The following is a 21,140-nucleotide window of genomic DNA, read 5'->3' on the forward strand; positions in this document are numbered from 1 at the left end:
CACAGGCAGAACAGAAACTGCTGTTAGTTCTCTCCCTGGAATTGCTGTTATGATAACTGCAGTGTTATGCAAGGCGTTGCTATCATTGCTAACAGGACTGGTTTTCCTATAGTTTCTGTTGGACTTGCTGGTAGTTATTAGTGGGTTTTAATAATTATTCATAGGCTTCGTTGTTAATGGTTGTACTTTTTGCCTCACCAGAATCTGCCAGAGTTGTTTTTGCTGCTCCTTCCCCCTTACCACATCTTCTGGATCCATTTTCCCATGGCTGTATTGTTCATGTTTGCCATTACACGCAGGTAACCGAGCCCAAGCGATGTTTGTCACAGCTCCCACAGAAAAGCTCTCTGACTTTATTGCTAGTCAAACTAAAACGAACTAAAAGTGATTCTGCCCATTGCATGAAAAAAAGATAAATCTTTTTAGGCATCTGGGCCAATCTGAGGTCTAATAAGAAGAGAACAATTCCTCGTGCCTGCCCCTGTATCCTCTTGCATAGCTCCTGGTACAGTTGAAGGAGGCCCTCCGCGAGCACTGGGGCCTTAGCCAGCTCTTGGCAGTGCCTGTGCTGCTCCTGTCTCACCAGGCCTCTGCTTTCCTGCACCCAGAGAGATCCCACATGTCCTGCCGCAGCCCTTACAGTTTCAGCGCTACAGTTATTTAATTTTTCAGGTGCAGAAGAAATATTTTGAAATCTCAGTTCTTGACCCATGTAGGAGAGGACATCTCTGTATAAACCTCTTCTCATTAAAAACAGAGCTCCCATATATGCAATAAAGGCAAATAAGCCATAAAGTCAGGTGTCTAGTGCTAAGAAGAAGATGATAGCTGTCCATGTGAATCAGTAACAGCAGTCTGTTATAACAGTTCCAACAATCAAAAAAGGGATTCTTCTGTTCCAAAATAGGGCTGGCTTTGTATACAAACTTTTAATTAGACAATGATCACTTTTGAGCAAAAAAAATAAAATAAAATAAGGGTTTTTATTCAGAATAAAACTTTTGGTTTGTTTACATGATGATCAGTCTTGTATTAATATTTACAAATGCCCAAATAATTTTAATATAGAAATATCATAGAATCCATAGAATCTCAGGAAAAGTAGAAAATGCTAAGAAAAAGTTTGGTTTTGATCCTTAAATTACAACATACAGTGACACTAGAATTGCAAACATATCCAAACTATTATCTGAAATACAAAGAGGCCCCAGTAAGTTTGCAGTTATTTTAATTGGTTTCATTAATTCACTTGTCACTTGTGTCAGTGAATTAATTCACTAGTGTCAGTTTCTGTCACATTACTTTTAAATTTGCGTAGCTGACTACATGTTCAGAGCAATGCACCAATTACACAGGCTCACATAGACCTATTGAATGTAATTGGCATTTCTTGTTCTTAACAGCTAGTTTTCAGTTTTCCCAGGATATTACTACCTCCTCCTTGCAGAGTGGTTTGGCCTTGATTTCTAATTGCATGAGTCAGATGTTCTTCCTTTTCCACAGCCTCCCACTTTTATATCAATCTTTTCCAGATTTATAAAGCAGAGAAGTACAAAACATTTGAGAACTGAGAGATGTGCTGAAAAACGCTAAATTTTAAAACTAGTAATATTTTAATCTCTGAAAATGAATTAGTCTGTGAATCAAAAGTGTGCAATTACCAAAATAAAACACCATATGTGTTTTGATACAGAGGGATTTTCTGTCTGTAGAATACGACTTTTAATTTAAGAAACTTTCCAGCCATTTTCTTGGCATATATTTTCATTCACAGATGAGACATTTAATTATTTTTTTCTATTCCCTAGCACATAAAATTCCAGTTTATAAAAAAAATAAAAGCTAATGATTCCCCAGCATCAAATAGGTACACTTGAGGATCCAGCAATGAAGCCAGCTGAACATAATTTTATTTTCCCACACTGTTAAAAGGAAAAACTTAATGACAGACAAATTATTATTGTAGAATGTGTTTTCATGAATATGGGTGCAAAGAGTCTGGTTAAAAGCTGAACAAAGCAATTTAATTTCTTCTTTGAATAGCTAAGGAGGCCAGCCCGTCAGCTTGTTATTTTCTTCTTCACTAAGTTGTCTTAACCATTGTTAGCTCAGCCACAACAGTGAGTAGGTAGACTCAGGAATGTGCTGATGCCAGGTAGATTGCAAACAGAAACCAGATAAGTAATGAGGAGATAGTTCAATAGTAGAAACTATTTTGAGAAATGAAGGTTTTGACATCCAATGATATTTTTTTCAACTTCTTAAATTGCTCTGTCCAAATACAGATTTGGGAGTAGGTAGATGGACTGTTAAACTCCACTGCTGAAAAAAATGTTCTGGCTTCTCACCTCTTATACTTGTGTCTGTTCTGATGAGCCTTCATTGACTTCTACTAACACTTTTCCATCAATGTAGTGTACAACAGGATTTTTCTTAGACTGTGAGGTTTACATCAACACAATTTCTTCCTTTTTCTTGTGCTCTCTACTTCTGACTCTACTACACTGGTTGCTTCTGAGAAACAAAAAAATCTTCATTCAGAAAATAAAAAAGCTGTAGCTAGCACTGGAGAGAGTGATACTGACTCAGGAAGCCAAGCCCCACCAACAGGCTGCTGGTGGTTATTTTTCTCAAAATAAATAAATGTGCTGGAAATGAACAAAGACAGATGTTTTGTTAAAGTCAGATGTATGTCTGAAATCTTTCCAAACTCAAAGGAACTTTGCTCTTAATGTCTGATTCTCATGAAAATAGATCTCTGTCGGAGACCTCCCCCTCCAGCAGTCTGTTCAAAGACCCTGCAAGAAGACATTAAATAATGAATTTCTGGTTCTGCCAGAGTATTTGGAAATGATCAAAACAAACAAACAAAAAATTGAAAACAAAATCTATTGAAAACATTACAAAGGTTTTTTTTATGCAGAAAGATCTCTCTTTCTATTTCTTTATTTGGAAACATGTAGGAAGCAGCCTGCTAGCACTCTGTGTATGTAGTCTACCTTTATGCTGGTAGGTGAAATATAAGTCCAAAACCAGGCAAGCTGAGAGCCTGATCTGTCCTAGATCTTGTAGTCCAAATGCCCACATGGCTTAAGATAGTCTTGCTACGTATATTTCTGATAAGGCACTTCATGTGAAACCAAGTCACGGAGAGGACCACAGAACAGTACAGCAGCCTGTGTCATCTGATGCTGCTGCAAGGTGCTGCGGGACGAACAGTGGCAGACTTGAGCTGAGCAGGAATAGCTATGTATGGCCATGCTGCTAATAGGATTGTGCTTAGGGAGAAGGCATTCAAGTAGTCCCTTCCTAATGCTATCAAATTCACCCAGAGCCCATGTATGACCACAGACTCATGTTCAGAGAGACCGGATACACCTTTTAGTCCCAATATAAACTCACACTTAAGTTTAAAACACTGTATAAGCAGAGTTATCAAACAGTAGTCTGAACTTGTGGATAAATGATTATGTCTAATAGATACCACACTCTAGGAGAAGTCAATGTAATTCCCACCAACAAACTGAATGTGCAAAATGTCTGCCTAATGTTGGCCAAACTGAACACATAATATTTGCTCTCTAATTTAGTGTTCAGTGTCTTATTCTTTGCATATTGTGACCACTGAATAGTTATGCATTATATTAGTTGCTAATCGTGAATTTTCTTCCTGTGTTAAACATAAAACTGCCTGCGTATTTGATCGAAGCCAGATTTTAATCAAGCTTCCAAAGGTGAAAATCTTGTTTATCACAATTTTGTTTTAGTTGCACCAACTCGGACCGAATTTGCTCATGCTACAAAAGGGAATTAAAGAGTCTTCTAAACCAGAGACTTAAGACTTCTGATCAGCATCAAAACCAAAAGCATTGATGTTCCCTGAGAAATATCGTGTTTCTGTTGTTTCCACCACAGGTATAAGCAATCAGAAATGCTTTGGGGGAGATAATCACTTCTCATGAAGTCACCATCATCATTTTCAAATCTTGGTACGTTCAAAGATATGGTTAAATGCCTTTAAAACTAATGAAAGTACTCCTTCATTATAATAGTGTGCAGTATGAGACAGAAGGGTATTTAGTATTCTTTCTCTACTACCAGACTCACTAACAAGGAGTGCATTGTACTTACATTTCAAGGTGTTTTGGATAAAGCAAACTGTCTGAGGAATGCTATAAAAGGAAGCTGGAGGTCTTGGTGATACCGTCTTTCTTTCTCAGATGGGAAAACTAGGTCACAGAGAGATAAGTGTCTTGGCCAAAGCCACCTGCAAACCTTAGCTCGCAGTGTTACATCTTCAGTTCTGCTGAGAGCTATGGCACATTTGTTTATATTTATAAACATATGTCTTTGTATTTGCTCTAAGGATAGTGCATATCTTTGCATGTTTGCTTTGCTGAAATGTAGTTGTGAGAACCACGATCTATTCTTACAGTGGTAAAATGATTGACTGTAAAGACACATCAAAGAAAGTGGCATAAAGTGATGTGCACCATCAGCAAAACTTCTGGGTCAGTGGAGAAAAGTCTTTGGCAGATGGACTGAAATCAACAAATATAGGTTGATGTTGAGATTAGATGAAGTTTCTCTCAAAACAAATATATCCCATCCGTTTAAGAGACAGTGACTAAAGGCTATATGACATCAAAAGGTGATCTATTAAAATAGAAAAGTGTCTTATCTCTTATTGTCTCTTATTGTCACAGCTGAACATAACCCAACTCCTAGTTGTGGTTTAATATTCCAGTAGGGCAGATTTCATTGTAGTTTCTGATAAATGTTAGAGAATTAACTTCATATTTGTTAGAGAATTAACTTCATATTTTTATATACCTACGTGCCATTTCTAGGGTGTTTAGAGGTTGTGTATTCAATAACATACTACCATAGCTTCCACATTTCACCGTGTGTTTCTGGACACCTTTAATCATGGAAATGTTTAACCAGCAAAACAAATAAGATCTGGAAGATCACCTCAGTGTGCAGATTCTTATTGTTACAGTATTGTTACAGTTTAATGGGAATTTTGGGTTCACAAGGAATGCAGAATTAACATATGGTAAGCTTTCAGGAAAGTCTTGTTACCAGTAGGCCTTAAACTCTAAAATTTGTCTGTAATGCAGGTTGGTTGTACTGTCTTTTCTGTTTAAGAAGTTATATTTAGGTGATAGGACGTTTGAACAGCAACATTCAGAAATACAACACTCTGTCATGTATGTGTATTGTTATTTACATACGTATATATGCATGTCACATATATACCTATGTATAAATATACGTGTACATACATAGGTGGCACCACACGGAAAAAAAAAAGCTTGGTTTATGTTATACTTCTCCTTTCTAAAGTCGGAGTACTGCTCAGTGCTAAGGAATGTTGCAGTTCTATTCATAGCAATTTCTGACACAGCATTTAGCATGACCATACAGAGACATAGAGACATAACAAGCAAAATTACTGGAAAATAGTTGTATTCTTATTAAGCACCAATAAAGCTAATAGAAAGCACAACTGCCAGACATTACGCAACATGAAGTAGTAAGACCTTCTGTTTGTAGAGAACGTGGTCTGAAAGAATAGCAAATAGTCTGCAACAGTCAGAGCAGGTTTTTTTTAAGGGTTAGTATTACTCAGCAAGTTTCTTATACATGAGTCAACCCTTTCAGTTCTCTGGGGATTTAGATGTTCAGTTTTAGCTGGCTGCAGGGTGTATATCATTCATGTTCCTTTTTTAAACCGAAGAAAGAGTTTTCAGAAAAACAAGGAAAACAATAATAACAAGACAACAGTGTGAACTATTTCACTTCTGAAGTTTATAATAATTTAGCAACCAGAAATGTGATTTCTTCCATGGCGGAGCTGGCAGTAAAGGTTCTTTTCTGCCAAGTACCTGGAGAAGGAGAGAATGGTAAATTGTTCATCAGCTTTGCTGCAAAGAAAAACATAGCATCAGGCTACGGTCTGTTGCCTTAGACAATGACACACCAAAGCCAGTTTTCAACCCCTCAGAAATGTTGTTGTGTCTTGACACAGATGACTTACAAGAGCAACCCATTTTTTTGCCAAGTTTTTCCAGCAAGGATCGAGGGACAGAGCACATTGCCACGTGCTCCATGTGATTTCTTTCCTTCTCCTTCATTTTTATTATTTTACCAGGGCACGCAGCCAAGGTCTGGGCATTTTGTCATTTCATAACCTCTCAGCTGTGCCGCTGCTATTTTCTCACCACACCCAGGTCCCCATCTGTGCCTGTCCCAGCCCAGCTCATTAGCATCCACTGGGCTCGGCCTGGCAGCACTCCCCTGAGACCTGAGCCTCCGCAGATGCCCATACGTCAGACGCACTGCCAGAGGCTATCTTCTCTGAAGCTGTGCCAGGGACTCGCTGTTTTTCTGGCCCATCCTGGTGGCCCTCCTCAGCCCCAAGCCCATACCTCTGTGCCTGTCCCACATCTGAAGCGGTGCCATGAGCTGCACCTCCTCATTATGCTCTAGGTTCATTCTCATGGTCCTCCCTTGCCCCGGGTGTCCCTCCTTCATGCCTGCCTTGCCCCTGGAACCCTGCCATGATAGCTGCCTTCTCACCACACCTGCTTCCCATCATCCTCCCAGCCCCAAAGCCTTACTCCTCCGTGTCTGCTCAGCCTCCAGAACAGTGCTGGGGCCACAGCTCCTCATTGCTGCCCTGCCTGTCCTGCCACCTCTCTCAGCCCAGGCCTGGAACCTCTGTGCTGCAGCCCTGCTGACACCATGCCTCACCCCAGTACTCCAGACTCTGTGTCTCCTGTCAGTTTGGCCCTTGCTGGATAAATACAACTTCTCAGAAGCCAACATTGCTTTCACCCAGTTCCTCAATCCTCAGTTCGCATAGTGTGTTCAGAGAACAATGTTCTGCTAATGGCAAAGCAGATAATGACTGTGATCATTCTTAGTGTATGACTGCAAAGGGGATCCATCTGATGGTTGTTATTCCATCTTTTCCATCGCACCACCTCCTCCCTCTGAGACATCTTCGTTGTCGGATTAAGTTAGCTAAGGCAGTAAATCAATTTTAAGACATTGAAGGCTCTATGCATATCATAATAATATAAATATTTTGTATTTACTGCTCATCATCGTTCATTAAGTTGTTACTTCTGACAGCATGATTTTTCCAGAGGAATAAACACTCGCGTTAAATTGAACAAGGCTGGACTTGATATGTGTAAACGAAGGAGAGTTAATGACATCTCATGTTTTCAGTTTTCTGGTTTTACTTTGTTTTGTTTTAGTTTTAAGCCACAAACACTGAAGATTGTTGGGGAAAGCTATTTCCTAAAGAATATACATTGGGGATGGTTGTTAAGTAAATATTTTTATTGTGCTTAAAAACCTGGAAGATACTGCATAGCTTCCTACTGCATTATTTACAGTCTTACAGCTCAATTCACTTAAGACATTCTTACACTATTTCCTAAATCACTCAACAAATAACTAGCAGAGGGAGATAGATGATTACTGAAAATTTTGGGAATGAAACAGTATCATAACAGTAAATAGAAGAACAGGAAAAATAGATGTTACTAGGGTAATTCTAGGGACCATGAATAACCTGAAGGGGAATGACAGAACAATATTTTAGCTATAGAAGAGATACCCTGGGAAAGTGCTGAAAGCCTGATCCCCCTTGCCTCAGTCAAAAGTGGTCCTGGCTGAACATTAGAGAAAAGTGTTGGTTTTCTGGTGAAGAAGTAAGGGACCATTTCACCAGTTAAATTTTTTGCTTCTGAGATTCCCATGATATAATTGATACCAGACATGGAGCATATTACATGTTTCTTTGAGACAGCAGGGTTTCCTCCCGCCTGCTCATTTAGGCATCATCTTAAAGCCTCAGAGCAGATCAAGTAACAGGGCAAATTCATTTTATACAGTTTGTGAAGCATACATTCAGTTAGAGTCCAAGGTCACCAGACTTTGGACCAGACCCTATGTTTTAAAAGCACTGTGGCCTGGGGCAGATGGAGCGTAAGTAATCTGCTTCAGACAAGAGAGGCAAAATGAATTCCTGGAACATATTCTGGAGTCCCTTCTCTGTCTCTGAAGGTCTCCTGCAGCAGAGAATACAACCATCTGTGTATTGTGCTCCATCATCGCATGGATGAGCAGAGAATTTAGCCTAGAATGGTATTTGCAGCCTTTTCTAATAGGGTCTAATCAGGTTGCATAGAGGAAAAGCCATTATGGATTCTGCAATTATTTGGTATTTCCAGGGGGAGATAAATCAGTAACATTCTTATTGTCTAGGTAAGCACAGTGTTATTGCTTTACAGCACTACAGTTTAGCTGTTCTAAGCACATTAATGAAAAATACAAAGGATATAAATGTATTGGGATTTGGGGGCTAGCTGTGAACAGCCTATGTTTGCTAGGAAGCACTCACACGACTGCCAGCTGTGTGCACAACGGTGCATGTGTGAGGGGGACGGGAGCAGTCCTTTTGCAGTCATTTTGTAGATGACCTCCTGATGGCTTGCAGACCTGCTGTGTCCCTGAATCACAGGCTGATTTCTGCCAGCCCAGATTTCAACCTGAAGTACAGGCATACACACAAAGTTTATTTTTACTAGACTTTACTGAGGATATTTTTCCACTCCACATTTTATTAAAGCCATTTTCAGTCAATTGTAACTCTTCTAAAGATTCCAGCCTGGCAGTTCCAGAACCATTTAACAGGCTGTAACAACAGGGCTAGCACACATTAGCCCGCCTGATAAGCCTAGCTTCATCTGACAGGGCTCTGAATAGGGGTGAGTCAGCCTCTATTACCAATTATTCTGTTGTCCACATCTCATGTTTTCTCTTTCCCAAACTTGGTGTAATGGGATAAAAGCAATAACACAAAATACAAAAAGATTGTATTAGAAACAAAGAAAGCCATTGAAGAATGGATGGCATTGGTAAATAACAGTGTACCTAAGTCAAAGTTCCCGAATCAATATACACAATCCCCAGAATATTTGTGACATTCTGACAAAGGTGTTTCCATCCCTGTAGAGGTCTGGGCATGAGATGTGACAGCTACAGAATCAATGTTTTGAAACATTAGGAAGGACAGCAAGTATTATCAATCAGTGTATCTTCCTCCACATCAGTTGTTTTGTTTTCTATATTCCACCAAATTTGCTTTGTCAGTCAGTATTAAAAAGCTCCTTCACTGATCCCTAGAGGGAAGGAAGTGAGATTTACACATAACGATTTCCAAATGATAAAAATTTGCAACAAACGTGTATGAGCAATAATAGAATTTCCTATTCAGTTACCTGGAAGTATTACGGATACTTCCAGAAATCTGAAGTGTTCTAGAGTGCCTAAGTACCACCTTCGTGTGTCATGGAAAAGCCTAAAAAGCAAGCTGCAACAGAAAAGGTATGACTAGTGGCTTGATTTACAAACATATTAACAGGAGAGCTTTAAAAATATGGTACAAGGGAATGAAGACTCCTTGTCCACACAGGTAGCTTATGATGTTTGGAAAATAAGTATCTTCATGCTTTTAATTTTAAACAAAAGCTTCAGGGCACTCTGCAGTAATAAGACACAAACCATGGAGTACAGCTTGCTAATATGCATTAAAAACGTGCAGCTACTTTCCACAGATCTGACCAGATGCCATTTAACAGGCTACATCAATGACACACGTTGTTATCAATGGCTAAAGCACTGTTTACCTTGGACTCCATCTCTTGGTTCATAACCCTCTTTAAGTCTGATAAATAATACAGACCACACATGCTATAATTCTTTGGGTTATAGCTGTTGTCCTTTCAGATCATCACATACACATACCATATATACTCTGGGACTATGTCGTAGTGAGAATGGAAGTTGCATTGTTCTGTGGAAAGCTGGCATGTGAAACTTTTTTTTTGTTTTTTTGAGTAATTTTCAAAAAAAATACATTCAAGGAAATCAGGCTCCCACTGTGACTCACACAGATGTGAATGTTGAAACCTCTTTGCAGATAGCTGATTCCTCTGGGGAATATATCACAGTTGAATGTTTTTATTCAGATTACATTATCTCGAATAAATATATTTGGTTTTGATGCCTCTTTTCCTGGTACAAAATCAAATATTTTGTTGTTGTTGGTGGTGGTGGTGGTGGTGGTTTTTTGTTTGTTTGTTTTTGTTGTTTTTGTTTTGTTTTTAATATATCATCTGGGAGTAAGAAAACTGATGTACACTGGCCACTATTTTTAGAATTTCAACCATCTTGTTACATGAATAATATCAATGTTGTAACTTAAATCTGATATGCATATTTTTCTCCTTTTACTGTTTGTTTTATTTACATTCATCCATAACAGACCATACTCAGGTTAATAGAATGAACAAAATCATTTGTAGCAAAGATAGCTTACTTCTTGTACGTAGATAGATATGAGAGTGCTTTACAAGAGCAGGAAAGCACCACAGCTCACAGTTTACCAAGGAACAGGGCTGAGGCAAGCGGAGATAGATACTTGTTTAACAGCAGTTAGTGAGGTAAGGAAGAACTAAGGAACTCTCTAAAGGTCACATCTCTGCGTATAACCCCAAGCCTATGCATTTTTTTGCTGCAAGAATGAGCAAGCGACTACAAACAAATAGTCATATGGGAGCATACTGTGAGTTCAACTGGGTGCTATGTCCTGGTGTGCTTCAAATACTCTGCTTTCAGCAGTAGTAGCAAGACCACTACCTGGCCTACAGACTTCAATGGTTTCAGAGTAAAGCCAGAAACAGTGGAGGATTGCCCCTTGCCTCTAACTCTCTTACCATAGTTACATGCACAGAATAGAATCAAATTTTAAATCCCTGTTTGCTGTGGCATGTTACTTTCTGAGCCAAGTGTTGACGGACAACGGGATTACTTTTAGCTGCATAACTGACTTATGTAAATACAGAAATTTGATACAAAGTTCATAGGTCAGCAGGGTGAAGAGTGGCAACTCGTATGAATAAGCCTTCGCATGATTAGCCCATAGATGTTAGTTTTGTCTGATCCCCCTTACTGGTAGACAGGAAGGATCATGGGAATTCCCAGACACATGCACATCCTTTGGTTTTATAAGCTTTACTAAACAGTTAGCATTATCAGTAACATTATGTTGTGCAAACATGTTACGTGAACAGGAAACTGTATTATACTATCATTGCTCAGACCATTTCAAATTTTAGTCACTAGAAAGATGGTCAACATCCTCTTTTCAAAAAATATCTTCCCATTATTAAACATGCAGTGATTGCTGCAAAATGTTGTTTCCTCAAATAGCTGCTCAAAGAAGATATTTTTACCTCCCATCAAGTGTGTTTGTATCACACATTACCTAATAGTTTACTCCACTGTAATGAGAGTTACTTAAAAAAAAAAAAAAAAAAAAAAGCTCTTGTAGGAACAGCTCTTAAAATGATAACTATTTTACTGCATGAAAATGAACAAAGTACAGTAGTTTCCCATAACTTTTCTGATGATGTAATGGATTAGGGATACTGTTATTCTGTTGTTGAATCACAACAGCTTGGAACACTTCTAGGTTTAACTGCACATGATGAAAATAAATCAATACTGCAACAATATCTAGACATTCATGTACATTTTTCTTCATATAGGTCTCTAAGTCTACTACAGAAGTAATACTGTATCTCATTTTAGCTAAGACTACAGAAGCATTTTACAAAATAATATTGCTGATAAGCTGCATCAGGATTCTGTAATAAGCATTATGACCATGGCAAATTAGTTGTTATTACAGCGGCAGTGTTATTACTTGAAAGGAAGTCTCACAAGTCTCTCTTATGCATTTCTTAAACCTAATCTTAGAAATGGAACATAATGAACTTCAGTGACGATAACTACAAAATAAGTAAATATTGGTTTTACTGCTATCATAGAAAAATTGTTTCTTCATTCACTTTAAACAATCAATGGAAACATTGCTGCAAAGTGCTTAAAAATTAGATGAAACTATATATTGATACCTTAAGTAGCAAGAGGGAAATGGATGGAGCACTGAAGAGTATGGCTGACTGATGACATGGAGCTGCCAGGCTCCTGTTTTTAGCATCCAGCTGCTCTAACTAGCTGAACTTCATGAATATATGCCTGATAGGATGTTAGAAGACAGAGTCTGACATACACCATATAATGATATTTTATAGATATTTCTGATAATGGGGAAAAGTAAAATGTCATGGAGAAGACTTCAGGTTTCAGGGTTCTCTTTTCTGAAACAGTAGCATATAGTCACTTATTAATAGAGTTTGAATTATTTCTCTAGCTATACTACATTTAATTGGGATTCGCAGAACTGGGCCATAGTTCCCAGCAAATATTTCTGCTATTGAACTCATCCTGAAAGCAGTTGCATCTATAAGGATGACTACATAACTTCTGTGAGTTAGAGCCTGTCATCTGAGTTTCTCATCAGTGGCCCAGTGCTGATTCAGTATAACTTTAGTGAAGACGAATAAACTTTATACGTAGTTCATGCCATCAACATTCTGTAGAACTATCGCTAACTGCTAGTCATGGCTGCCTTCTGCTCACTGTTGATTTTCTTTTCATGAGTAATTAAGGTGAAACTTTAATTGAGCAGGTAATTTATGAGAAGTCCTGACTATTAAAATGTGTCTCTATAAAACCATGAAGGTAAAATAGAGATAGTATAAGGAATAAGTCAGATAAAAAACAGACATCTTGTTGGCCATTATCTGACTTCCTACAACTACTTGCATATAGATTTTTTTAAATTTGATGTTCAAACATCCATGTTTATAAAGTAGTTTGTCAGTTCTCTGGAAGGCGAATATATTGCCAGTGAGCAAATAGTTACCTTTCCTCCCGCTGTTAACACGCTGAGCAAAGCAGGATGTTTAGCATTCTCTTTTCAAGCAACAAAGATGCCATGTCTTTGAGTCTTTTAAAGTGCATTGTGGTGGAATTTTGATTCTCATTCATTTTTATAAAATTATACAGAAGCATGTCATTACACATGAAGAGCTTTATGCTGGAATTCCTCACTACCGTAATGATTATTCCTATGTATAGTAATGGCAGTAAGAGACCAGACATATGCGGAGAATACAATGAAGTCTACAAAGTGGCCCAGTAACTGGAGTAGATTTTCTGCTGGCTGCCTGTGTTGTGGTTGCGAGCATTAGGCCGGGTAAGTTTGAAAGGACTGGATGATCTAATGTCTTCTCAGTATAAAAGCTGTTATTTGTAAAAAGAAAAAACAGAAACTATATGCTGCTGTCTATGCCTCTCTATACTGTAAAAAGTTTAGTTTTAAAAAGACAACTATAAAAATACAGATAGAAGTGTACGTGCTTTTAAAACTGTACAACAAATGTCTAGACATAATAAAGCCATGACATTACTCTTAATTAGTCACTAAAGGAACCAGTGGGAAGCAGTTCCAGAAAGTCCAAAATTAAAATCAACAACAAAATTGCACTTAGGCCACTTAGCTGATACTGTAAACAAAGTGATGTGCTGTGTATGCGTTTGCCATCTGGAATTCATAATCCTTCCTCTGCTGAAGACAAAGACCAGGGCTGGCAAAGCTGCCCAAGAGTGACATCCTGTGGGGAAATCCGCCACAGCAGCAGCTCCTTGCGCAGGAGCAGCACTTCTGAAAGGGACTAACGAAAAGCCTACAGACCAAGTTGTCTGTCGGGATTCAATGGGATTACTTTTCACTGGCAAACGTTCAATAGCTGAATCCACCTCGTTAAAATAAATTGAGCTTACAAGGACTGACCTATCAATGAAGGATCTTGTGCTGGCACAAAAGACTTCCCTCTAGTCCTGGTAATGAATATGTTACTTGATAAAAACCACGCTGCCATGGGCTCCACCCAGTTAATGAAAAGCTCTCATCCTTTGCACTCAGAGCTAGACCTGACTGTATTGGTCACAGAAAGCTCTACAGGCTCCATGTGGGCTGACTGATGCCTTTTGGCAGCTAACTGCCTGTTTGGCTTGGTTTTATCCCAGATATTCCCTGTTCCCTTTGCTGCTCTCTAGGGTGCCTTCTGTCCTTCCTTCCATTTACATAATTTATAGAACAAACGAGTCTTCTCCAGCCTTACAAAAACAGATCTTTACTACTCTTTCATGATTTCAATTTTTCTGAAACTCAGCCAATTCTGTTCCCTGGCTTTTGCTGTGTGTTGAGAAGAGCAATATACGTACTTCTCCGGTCTGTGTATTGGTGCACACGGATGTACTGGCATGTCTACTCTTTGGGATGGAGAGGGACAACAGCAGACCCAAATAGCAGATATACTTCCAAATCAAGCTCATTCCTTTTATGGCACCCATGCTATTTACCGCTCAGACCATTTAGTAAGTACACTGTAATTGTGACATTCCACAAAGGTACAACTCTACTGCCGTTTCTTGTCTGGGCTTGTGTATAAAGACCACGCAATCCTGAAACACTGATCCTCTTGCTCAGTTCTAAGACCTTGAAATGACTCAGCTTTGGAGTTTATTATCAGCTTCAGCTCAGCAAGCACACTCAAAACTTTGCTAGGGTCAGATTGTACTCTAGCTTTGGTATTGACAAGGCTGAAAGGGCTCTTTGTGAAGATCTCTGCTTGCTCATGTGGAAACTGGAACAAACTAACTTTGTGATGTTATACTCCTTTCTTGAATGATTCACATGACTGGTAAATAACAGGAGGGGGTGGTCTTTAGTGGTAGCAAGCTGAAGCTAATGTAGCTGGGCTATAAGAGATGTACACTCTGTTATTCTAAATTCCTGTGTAATTGACACAATAAATAGAGCCTCTGGATGCACTGGAAACACCCATGAGAAGGTGGGATTGATGTTCATTGGAAGCTGGGAATAACGGAGGACTTGGCTTATTGGCTTATTGACTGACTATTAGCTTGTTAAATTAGAGTGACTTTTAAGGCTAAGATGTGAAACATCTCAAAAAAAAACACATTAAATGACTAGAAAAAATATTATTTCATCTTTTGTGCATTTTCCTTCATGATCACCTGGATAATGTAGAGTAGTTTGTTTCCCAGCTGGAAGCATATTCTTTTATAGCTTTATCAGGTGGGACTTTGCAGCTGAGCAAACAGAAAAGCTAACATGGAGCATCATAAAGACATTAATTCAAATCGTCAAAAGGATTGGATTCCCTAGATACATGGGACAGACCTCTGCCAGCTGATCCATTGGAGGAACTGACAGCACTAGCAGGCTGATCAGAGCCTTGGGAGGGCGATCTGACTTGTTAGGCAGGCCGGAGTGCAACAGAACACTTCCAAGGGAGCTTTGTGGATGGTTGCTGAGAGCAGAGGAAAGGTGATAGTCTGGCTGTGAAAGGGAGTGGTGTTAGCAGACCCAGATTCTTTTACTCATTCCCCACAGTCTTAATCTTTTATGCACATTCAGGACCTGTGCTATTGCTTGCTTAATCCCCACATAGTTTTCATGCTTCTCAGACCTACCCTTTTCTTCCCTGGCCAGTGGTACTCTTCCCTAAGCCAGTGCTGACCTGTCTTTGCTCTCTGCGTCCTTCTTTGTCCCATCTTGACCTCACTTTTCCAGCTGTCTCCCTGCTGGCTTTCAGACTCATTCATATCCATTCCTACTCCTTTCTCCAATCCTGCATGCTGTCCCTCTGATGGCTCTCTGTCCACCTCCTCTCTCTGGCTGTCATTCCCCTGCCATCACTGTCTCCCATTTTGCTCTAAGACTTATTTCTAGTGTCTTTGCTGAGCCACTCCTGGCTGTCAGTCAGTCACAGCTACTGCGGCTCAACAGAGGCATAACGACTCACTGTGTAGGGCTATATGTTAGGTGCTTTAATGAGCCCTCCTGATACTGACCTTTTGAATCCTCTGATCACTTGCAGAGAGCTCCTAGGCCCTGCTTTCCTTATTCACCAAGGTATTCCTTATCAACTGCAAGAAGCTGTTTGTCAAAAATAATCACTGCTTTTGTTTTTCTTTACATTCATCTCAGCATTTTTCTTTGACTACTGTACCTGGACACTCACCTAGTCCCTCTGTCACTCTCAGTGACAGACAGTCACTGAGACACAAAAAAGTGTGAGTATGTGGCAGGTCAGAAGCACATTTCGGGGTAGTCCAAACAGTGTCAAGCAGACTCAGGAATATACCATGCAGACACAGTCTTCAGACTCCTTAGCTTCTTTCTGAAACTTAGCAAGTTGACTGAGCCTACAGTGTGATTTATCAAAGTAATTTGGGCAAACGCATATGACGTTTCTCAGACATGAGAAGAAATAGAAAGAATTTCTTCTCCTTGTCCAGCCAATCTCTGATCCAAAACATGTGTAAGAATTTCTTTACTAATACCCAAAAAAGGTGTTGCATTTATTTACTACAGATATCATAATGTCTGCTTTTCTACTTTCATTCCTAGAAATGACTGAATAGTTTGGGTTGAAATTGTCCAAAAATCTTCAGCACCTGCCATGAGAAATTTCAGGCTGAATGGTTCGAGTAAGTCAAGGTCATAAACAACAGGTTTTAGAGTGGAAATTGTCAGAAAACCTAACAGCCTGAACATAATAGGTGGCATTATGTTCAGTCTCTGGGTGTTTCAGTTCAGGATATTCCAAGTAACATAGCTACATATGGAGAATAGTGCCTACTTGCAAAAGTACTGTACATAAGCAAGATTATTTGAGAGTAATGGAAATTGTGCCTAGCTGCACCTTCTCTATTTAGGCAGAAAATGTTTGCTTTTAGATTGACTTTCTCAGTTGCTGTGTCCTGCTATTAAAGTAATTGGTCTCTGTTTCTTTTCTGACCCCGAAGGGGATACAGATAAGGGTAGTCATCTCACTTAACCAGTCTAGCAAGGAACTGCCATGCTCTCATTCAAAACCTTCTCCCAACCCACATTCCTGCCCCAGTTTTAACCAGGTAAGTTTCCTGGTAAGAAAGAGGAGCTGTGAATGCTGTCCTGGCAGCACCAGGACTCATTCTCTGTGAATAACCACCACCCTCATAAGTAAGAACCTTGTGATTAAAGCAGAGGCTTGGAGTCAGGAAGCTTGAGTTTTTCTTCTATATATATTCTGAGTGACTTTGTGAATCGAAAACAGAGGACAGTGCCCATGAGTTCCTGGTTACAGCAGAATGTATGAAGCATTAGGATTTTAAGTAGCTTTTGTCTTTGCAGGGGGCAGTGCATCCTCCAGACAGCAGTGAAGACTCCTAGAAGAATGCAGACACACATCATACTAATCTCCCAGGAAAGTGGCTGTAGTTGGATACAAGACTTAAATGTAGCAAATTATAAAAGTCAGTGTCTTGTGCATGTGGCCCAGGGGATGGAGACCAAAGGCTCCAAGTTAAGCTTCTCATCAGAGGGCACAAGTCAGTATACACCTCTGTAGCCAAGTCATTAGTGCTCTCAGAAAAGGAACAATTCTGGAATCCAGTACTCTTTTTCCAGAACTCTATTTTATCTTGTTTCTGCTTAGGTTAAAGAGGATCAGTGCCACAAATTGTCAATTCTAAAAATCCCCATTCCCCATTAAGTGCTGGAACTACCGAGCTGCAGAACCAGGCTCTTTCCAGTCCTTTAAAACTCAACTTTTCTCTGTTGGTAGAAACGTTCACACTAAAGAGATACAGAGAATTCTTTGCCTCAGGTAACATACAGGGCAGAAAAAGACCATGAACAGAGCCCAGTCCCTTACTGCTCCAGTGCCAGCCATTCGGCTGTTACAAAAGCAAGAAACCTTTACAGCTACCAGTACAAGTTCTGCAGGCTTCACCCCGTCTGGTGTTCAGGGCAGGCATGTGGCAGTGAGAACACGCTCTGAAGCAAGCCCCTGTGCTGAGGGGGTGCCAGCCCTCTAGTCCTGGCTGCGTTCAGCTGTGAGGCACCTCAGGGCCGCTAGGCCTGTGCAAGGTGTGGCGCTGGCGGCCATCACCCCAAAGCTCAGTATGGATACCTGAAAACAGTAGGGCAGAAACTTCAAAGTCATTAGTTGACCCAGGCCATTTGGGCACTGGCAGGATTGGACAAATAACAAGAAAAAATTTTCAGTATTACACTTTGGATGTGGATTTTTAAACCCTTATAAAATCTGAGCCTTGCTTAGGGGTATCCTCTTCAACCGTAACATGAAAATCCTCATTTGTTATTTTTTGCTGTGGTCTGCGTAAGGCCCTTCGCACAAGTCCGGAATGCTGTACTGTAACTCTAAGCAAGGAGCAGAGCACCACCTGGTGACACGCCACAGAATTACCCACCTGCTACTGCTAAATGCAATAAAGGTTTGATTCGGGCATGTTTAAAATTCAGGAGAAAACAAAACAAAACAACAACAACAACAAAAACACTATTAAATTAAAATATTATTATTATTTTTGTTAAATCCTGTTCTAATCCGGAAGTATTTGCTATCGAGTATAAGATAACTTTCCCAGACTGATTGAAAGAATACACTAATTCTGATGCCATTTGGTAAAAGCAGACCTTACACTTGATTCTGGTGGTTTTCCATGAATTTCATCTGCCTGGAATCTGAATTTGTTAAAAACATTCGCTCTTCTTGCTGCTTTCCTTTATTCACAATAAGAATGTAATGCAAAGTTTAAGGAGAATCATTCAGAAAGGAGCAAATCAACAATGAAAGCTAGTATTAGCAAGCCATCAGTTCTAGTATTAGCCTTCATCCTTGGCATTGTTCTTTCAGAATGATTTTTCTCAATCAGACAAGGAGGTTACTCCTTCTGTCCAAGTTACCAGTTATTAATAATTTTTGTTATTTTTCTTGATATAATCGAAATACTAAATTTCTCTTACAGAAAAAAAATTGACCATTGCATGAAATTTGACATTGGTATTTTGATGGAAAATGACTTCTTTTTTCATGTATTTTTAAAGTGCAGTAGAGCAAAGTGAAGGAAAAGTTATTTGTCTATTTAGGTTCTACAGACACAAAATTACTTGTGCAACATGTATTAAATCTTAAAACTTCATTCTAAATTTCCTACATTATGAAAACTCTACAAACTGATGAATCATGAACATTAAAAGGTACAATGCTGATAAAGACAGCTGTGAGTTGCCTGGAAATTAAAAGGTTTAGGAAACCCCTTTTAAAACAGTTTTTAGCAACCCTTTCTGTCATGTTTGGTCAGAACCACTTGTGCAGGGGGGTTAAATATAAGGCAGAATTGTGCTGAGCCATATTAAATCAGTAGAAAAAGTTAATTTAAGAAACATTGCACAGGTTAACTTTTTTTTTTTTCTTTGAAAAATGTATTTATTTTCAGTTAGCATAGAAGAAGTCTGAAATGCTCTGGGACAGAGATTCATATTCTCTCCCTCTCTCTCTCTCTCTCTCTTTTTTTTTTTTTTAAATCTGAGGTAAGTTCTTTCTTCTAAGCAAAGCCAGCCTTATGCTCTCCCTCCTGTGCAAGACAGACCAACTCTTAAACAGATTTTCACAACAGGTTCAATTTAATTCTGTTTTATTGCAGTTGCTGATTTTGTGTTGCTGAAAAAGCACATCTTTCCATTGACTGTCAAGGTAGAGAACAATAATACACTTTATCTTTTTGATTTGTAATATTAGCTTTCTCTACTTTATTGAGCTGGACGTCGTGAACATATATCTAAAAAGACAGCAGGGACAGCACTGCACAGAAAACGGCTCGCTGCAGCCGGGTGGTGGTTTCTGCATTCACTGGTCATTCCAGTCACAGGTGCTGATCTAACTCGGTGGTTATTTCTGTGCATGCTAAATTCATGTGGACATCCATGAGAGGCATGTGTGATCTACAGTGTCAGTGTAATGTAACTGTACAAACGAACAGAAAAAGACAACACAAAGCCCCACGGCCACCCCCAGCGCAAGCCCGCAAGGCCCCATGGCGGGCTGTATTTCGGCAAGGCCGCCGGAACGACGGCTTAGACGGCGGCTGCCCCGGCGAGGGGAGGGAAAATGCCCTTTCCCCGGCGGCAGGAGGAGCCACCGCGGTGCCGCTGCCCGGCCCGGGCGCTCCTCCCGGCAGGGCCCGGCCCTCGGGCCCCGGTGGCGCCCCCGAGCGGCCCGGCCCGGCCCGGCCCGGCCCGGCCCGGCCCGGCCCGGCGTGAGGGAGGGAGGGAGCATGGCGCGGCCCGGGGGCCGGCGGCAGGTGAGCCGGGGGGCCGGGACCGTGCGGGGCCGGCGTGGGGCGGGCGAGCTGCCAGGCTTGCGAGGGCAGAGAGCTGCCAGGTGTCCGGCATTTTAGGTGCTTTCAGAGGATCTCAGGCGTTGGGAACTTGTTTTTGATTTCGCAGTTGGTTTTCTTTCATTTTAGGATTCCGGTGAATGCGTTGCTGAACTAAGGGAATGGAGACCGGTCGTTTATAGAAAGTGCACGGACCCTCTGTGGCTGCTCCTTTTCTTCCTTTTCTGGGCTGGTTCGGTAAGCATGCCCTGCCCGGAGGCAGCCCAGCCCCGCAGCGCGGTGTGCTCGGGTCGCGGCGGGCCGGGGCCGGGGCCGGGGCCGGGGCTGGGGCACTGCTGCCCGGGGGGCTCCTGCACCTCGCCGCCTGCTCACACCTTCGGGTCCTGCCCCTGCGCTCCATATCTCGGGTCTGTGCAGGGCTGGGATACTCGGGGTCCACTTTCTGTAAGCTAATCAGGCTCCGACTGGACTCTTGTTTCTACTTATTTCACTCTCTGTAGCCTTTTTATCTTGCAACATGTCTCTCTTGGTCTGTCAGCTGGCTTTCTGCCCTGTGCCTGGAACAGCACGCAAGCTTTGGGGAGCATGCTTTGTCTTTCTTAAGCATGAGTGTTTTCTCACGACGTGTCTGAGGCTACTGAGGAATGAATACACTATTAAATCAGTTTTAGATTCAATTCCTAATAAGTGCTTTAATGGAAGCTCATGCAGAAGAATATATACACATCTTGAACGCTGCATAAGCTGAAGCAGAACTTTGTGATCAGGGTGGTTGGTTTTTTGTTTTTTTGTTAAATGTGCTGTCTTGTGCTTGGTGCTTTGATCAGTGTAAGGCATGCCAAATATTAAACCTGTCAAATGGTGAGGATTTAGGATTTTTGTTTGTTTTCTCTGCCACTATTCTTAGTGCTCAATTTCTGTAAAATAGT

The 21,140-nt window shown here is 40.5% G+C and overlaps 1 protein-coding gene across 10 annotated transcripts in view; it reads left to right on the forward strand.

Moving 5' to 3' along the window:
• The window catches only part of SLC44A3 (solute carrier family 44 member 3), a 104,880-nt gene that overhangs the window by 43,662 nt on the left and 40,078 nt on the right, over positions 1 to 21,140 (forward strand). For 3 of the 10 annotated variants that reach the window (XM_035537411.2, XM_035537412.2, XM_035537415.2), the window contains one exon: positions 20,341 to 20,448. In XM_035537411.2, the coding sequence (XP_035393304.1) occupies positions 20,341 to 20,448 (108 nt within the window). Of the gene's footprint in view, positions 1 to 3,943; positions 3,990 to 17,285; positions 17,398 to 19,518; positions 19,569 to 20,088; positions 20,176 to 20,340; positions 20,449 to 21,140 lie in introns of those variants that run through there. The other 7 variants (XM_035537409.2, XM_035537407.2, XM_035537410.2 and 4 more) reach the window with 5 other exon arrangements.

The sequence above is a fragment of the Cygnus atratus genome, chromosome 8 (assembly GCF_013377495.2).
Source record: "Cygnus atratus isolate AKBS03 ecotype Queensland, Australia chromosome 8, CAtr_DNAZoo_HiC_assembly, whole genome shotgun sequence".
Lineage (NCBI taxonomy): Eukaryota > Metazoa > Chordata > Aves > Anseriformes > Anatidae > Cygnus > Cygnus atratus.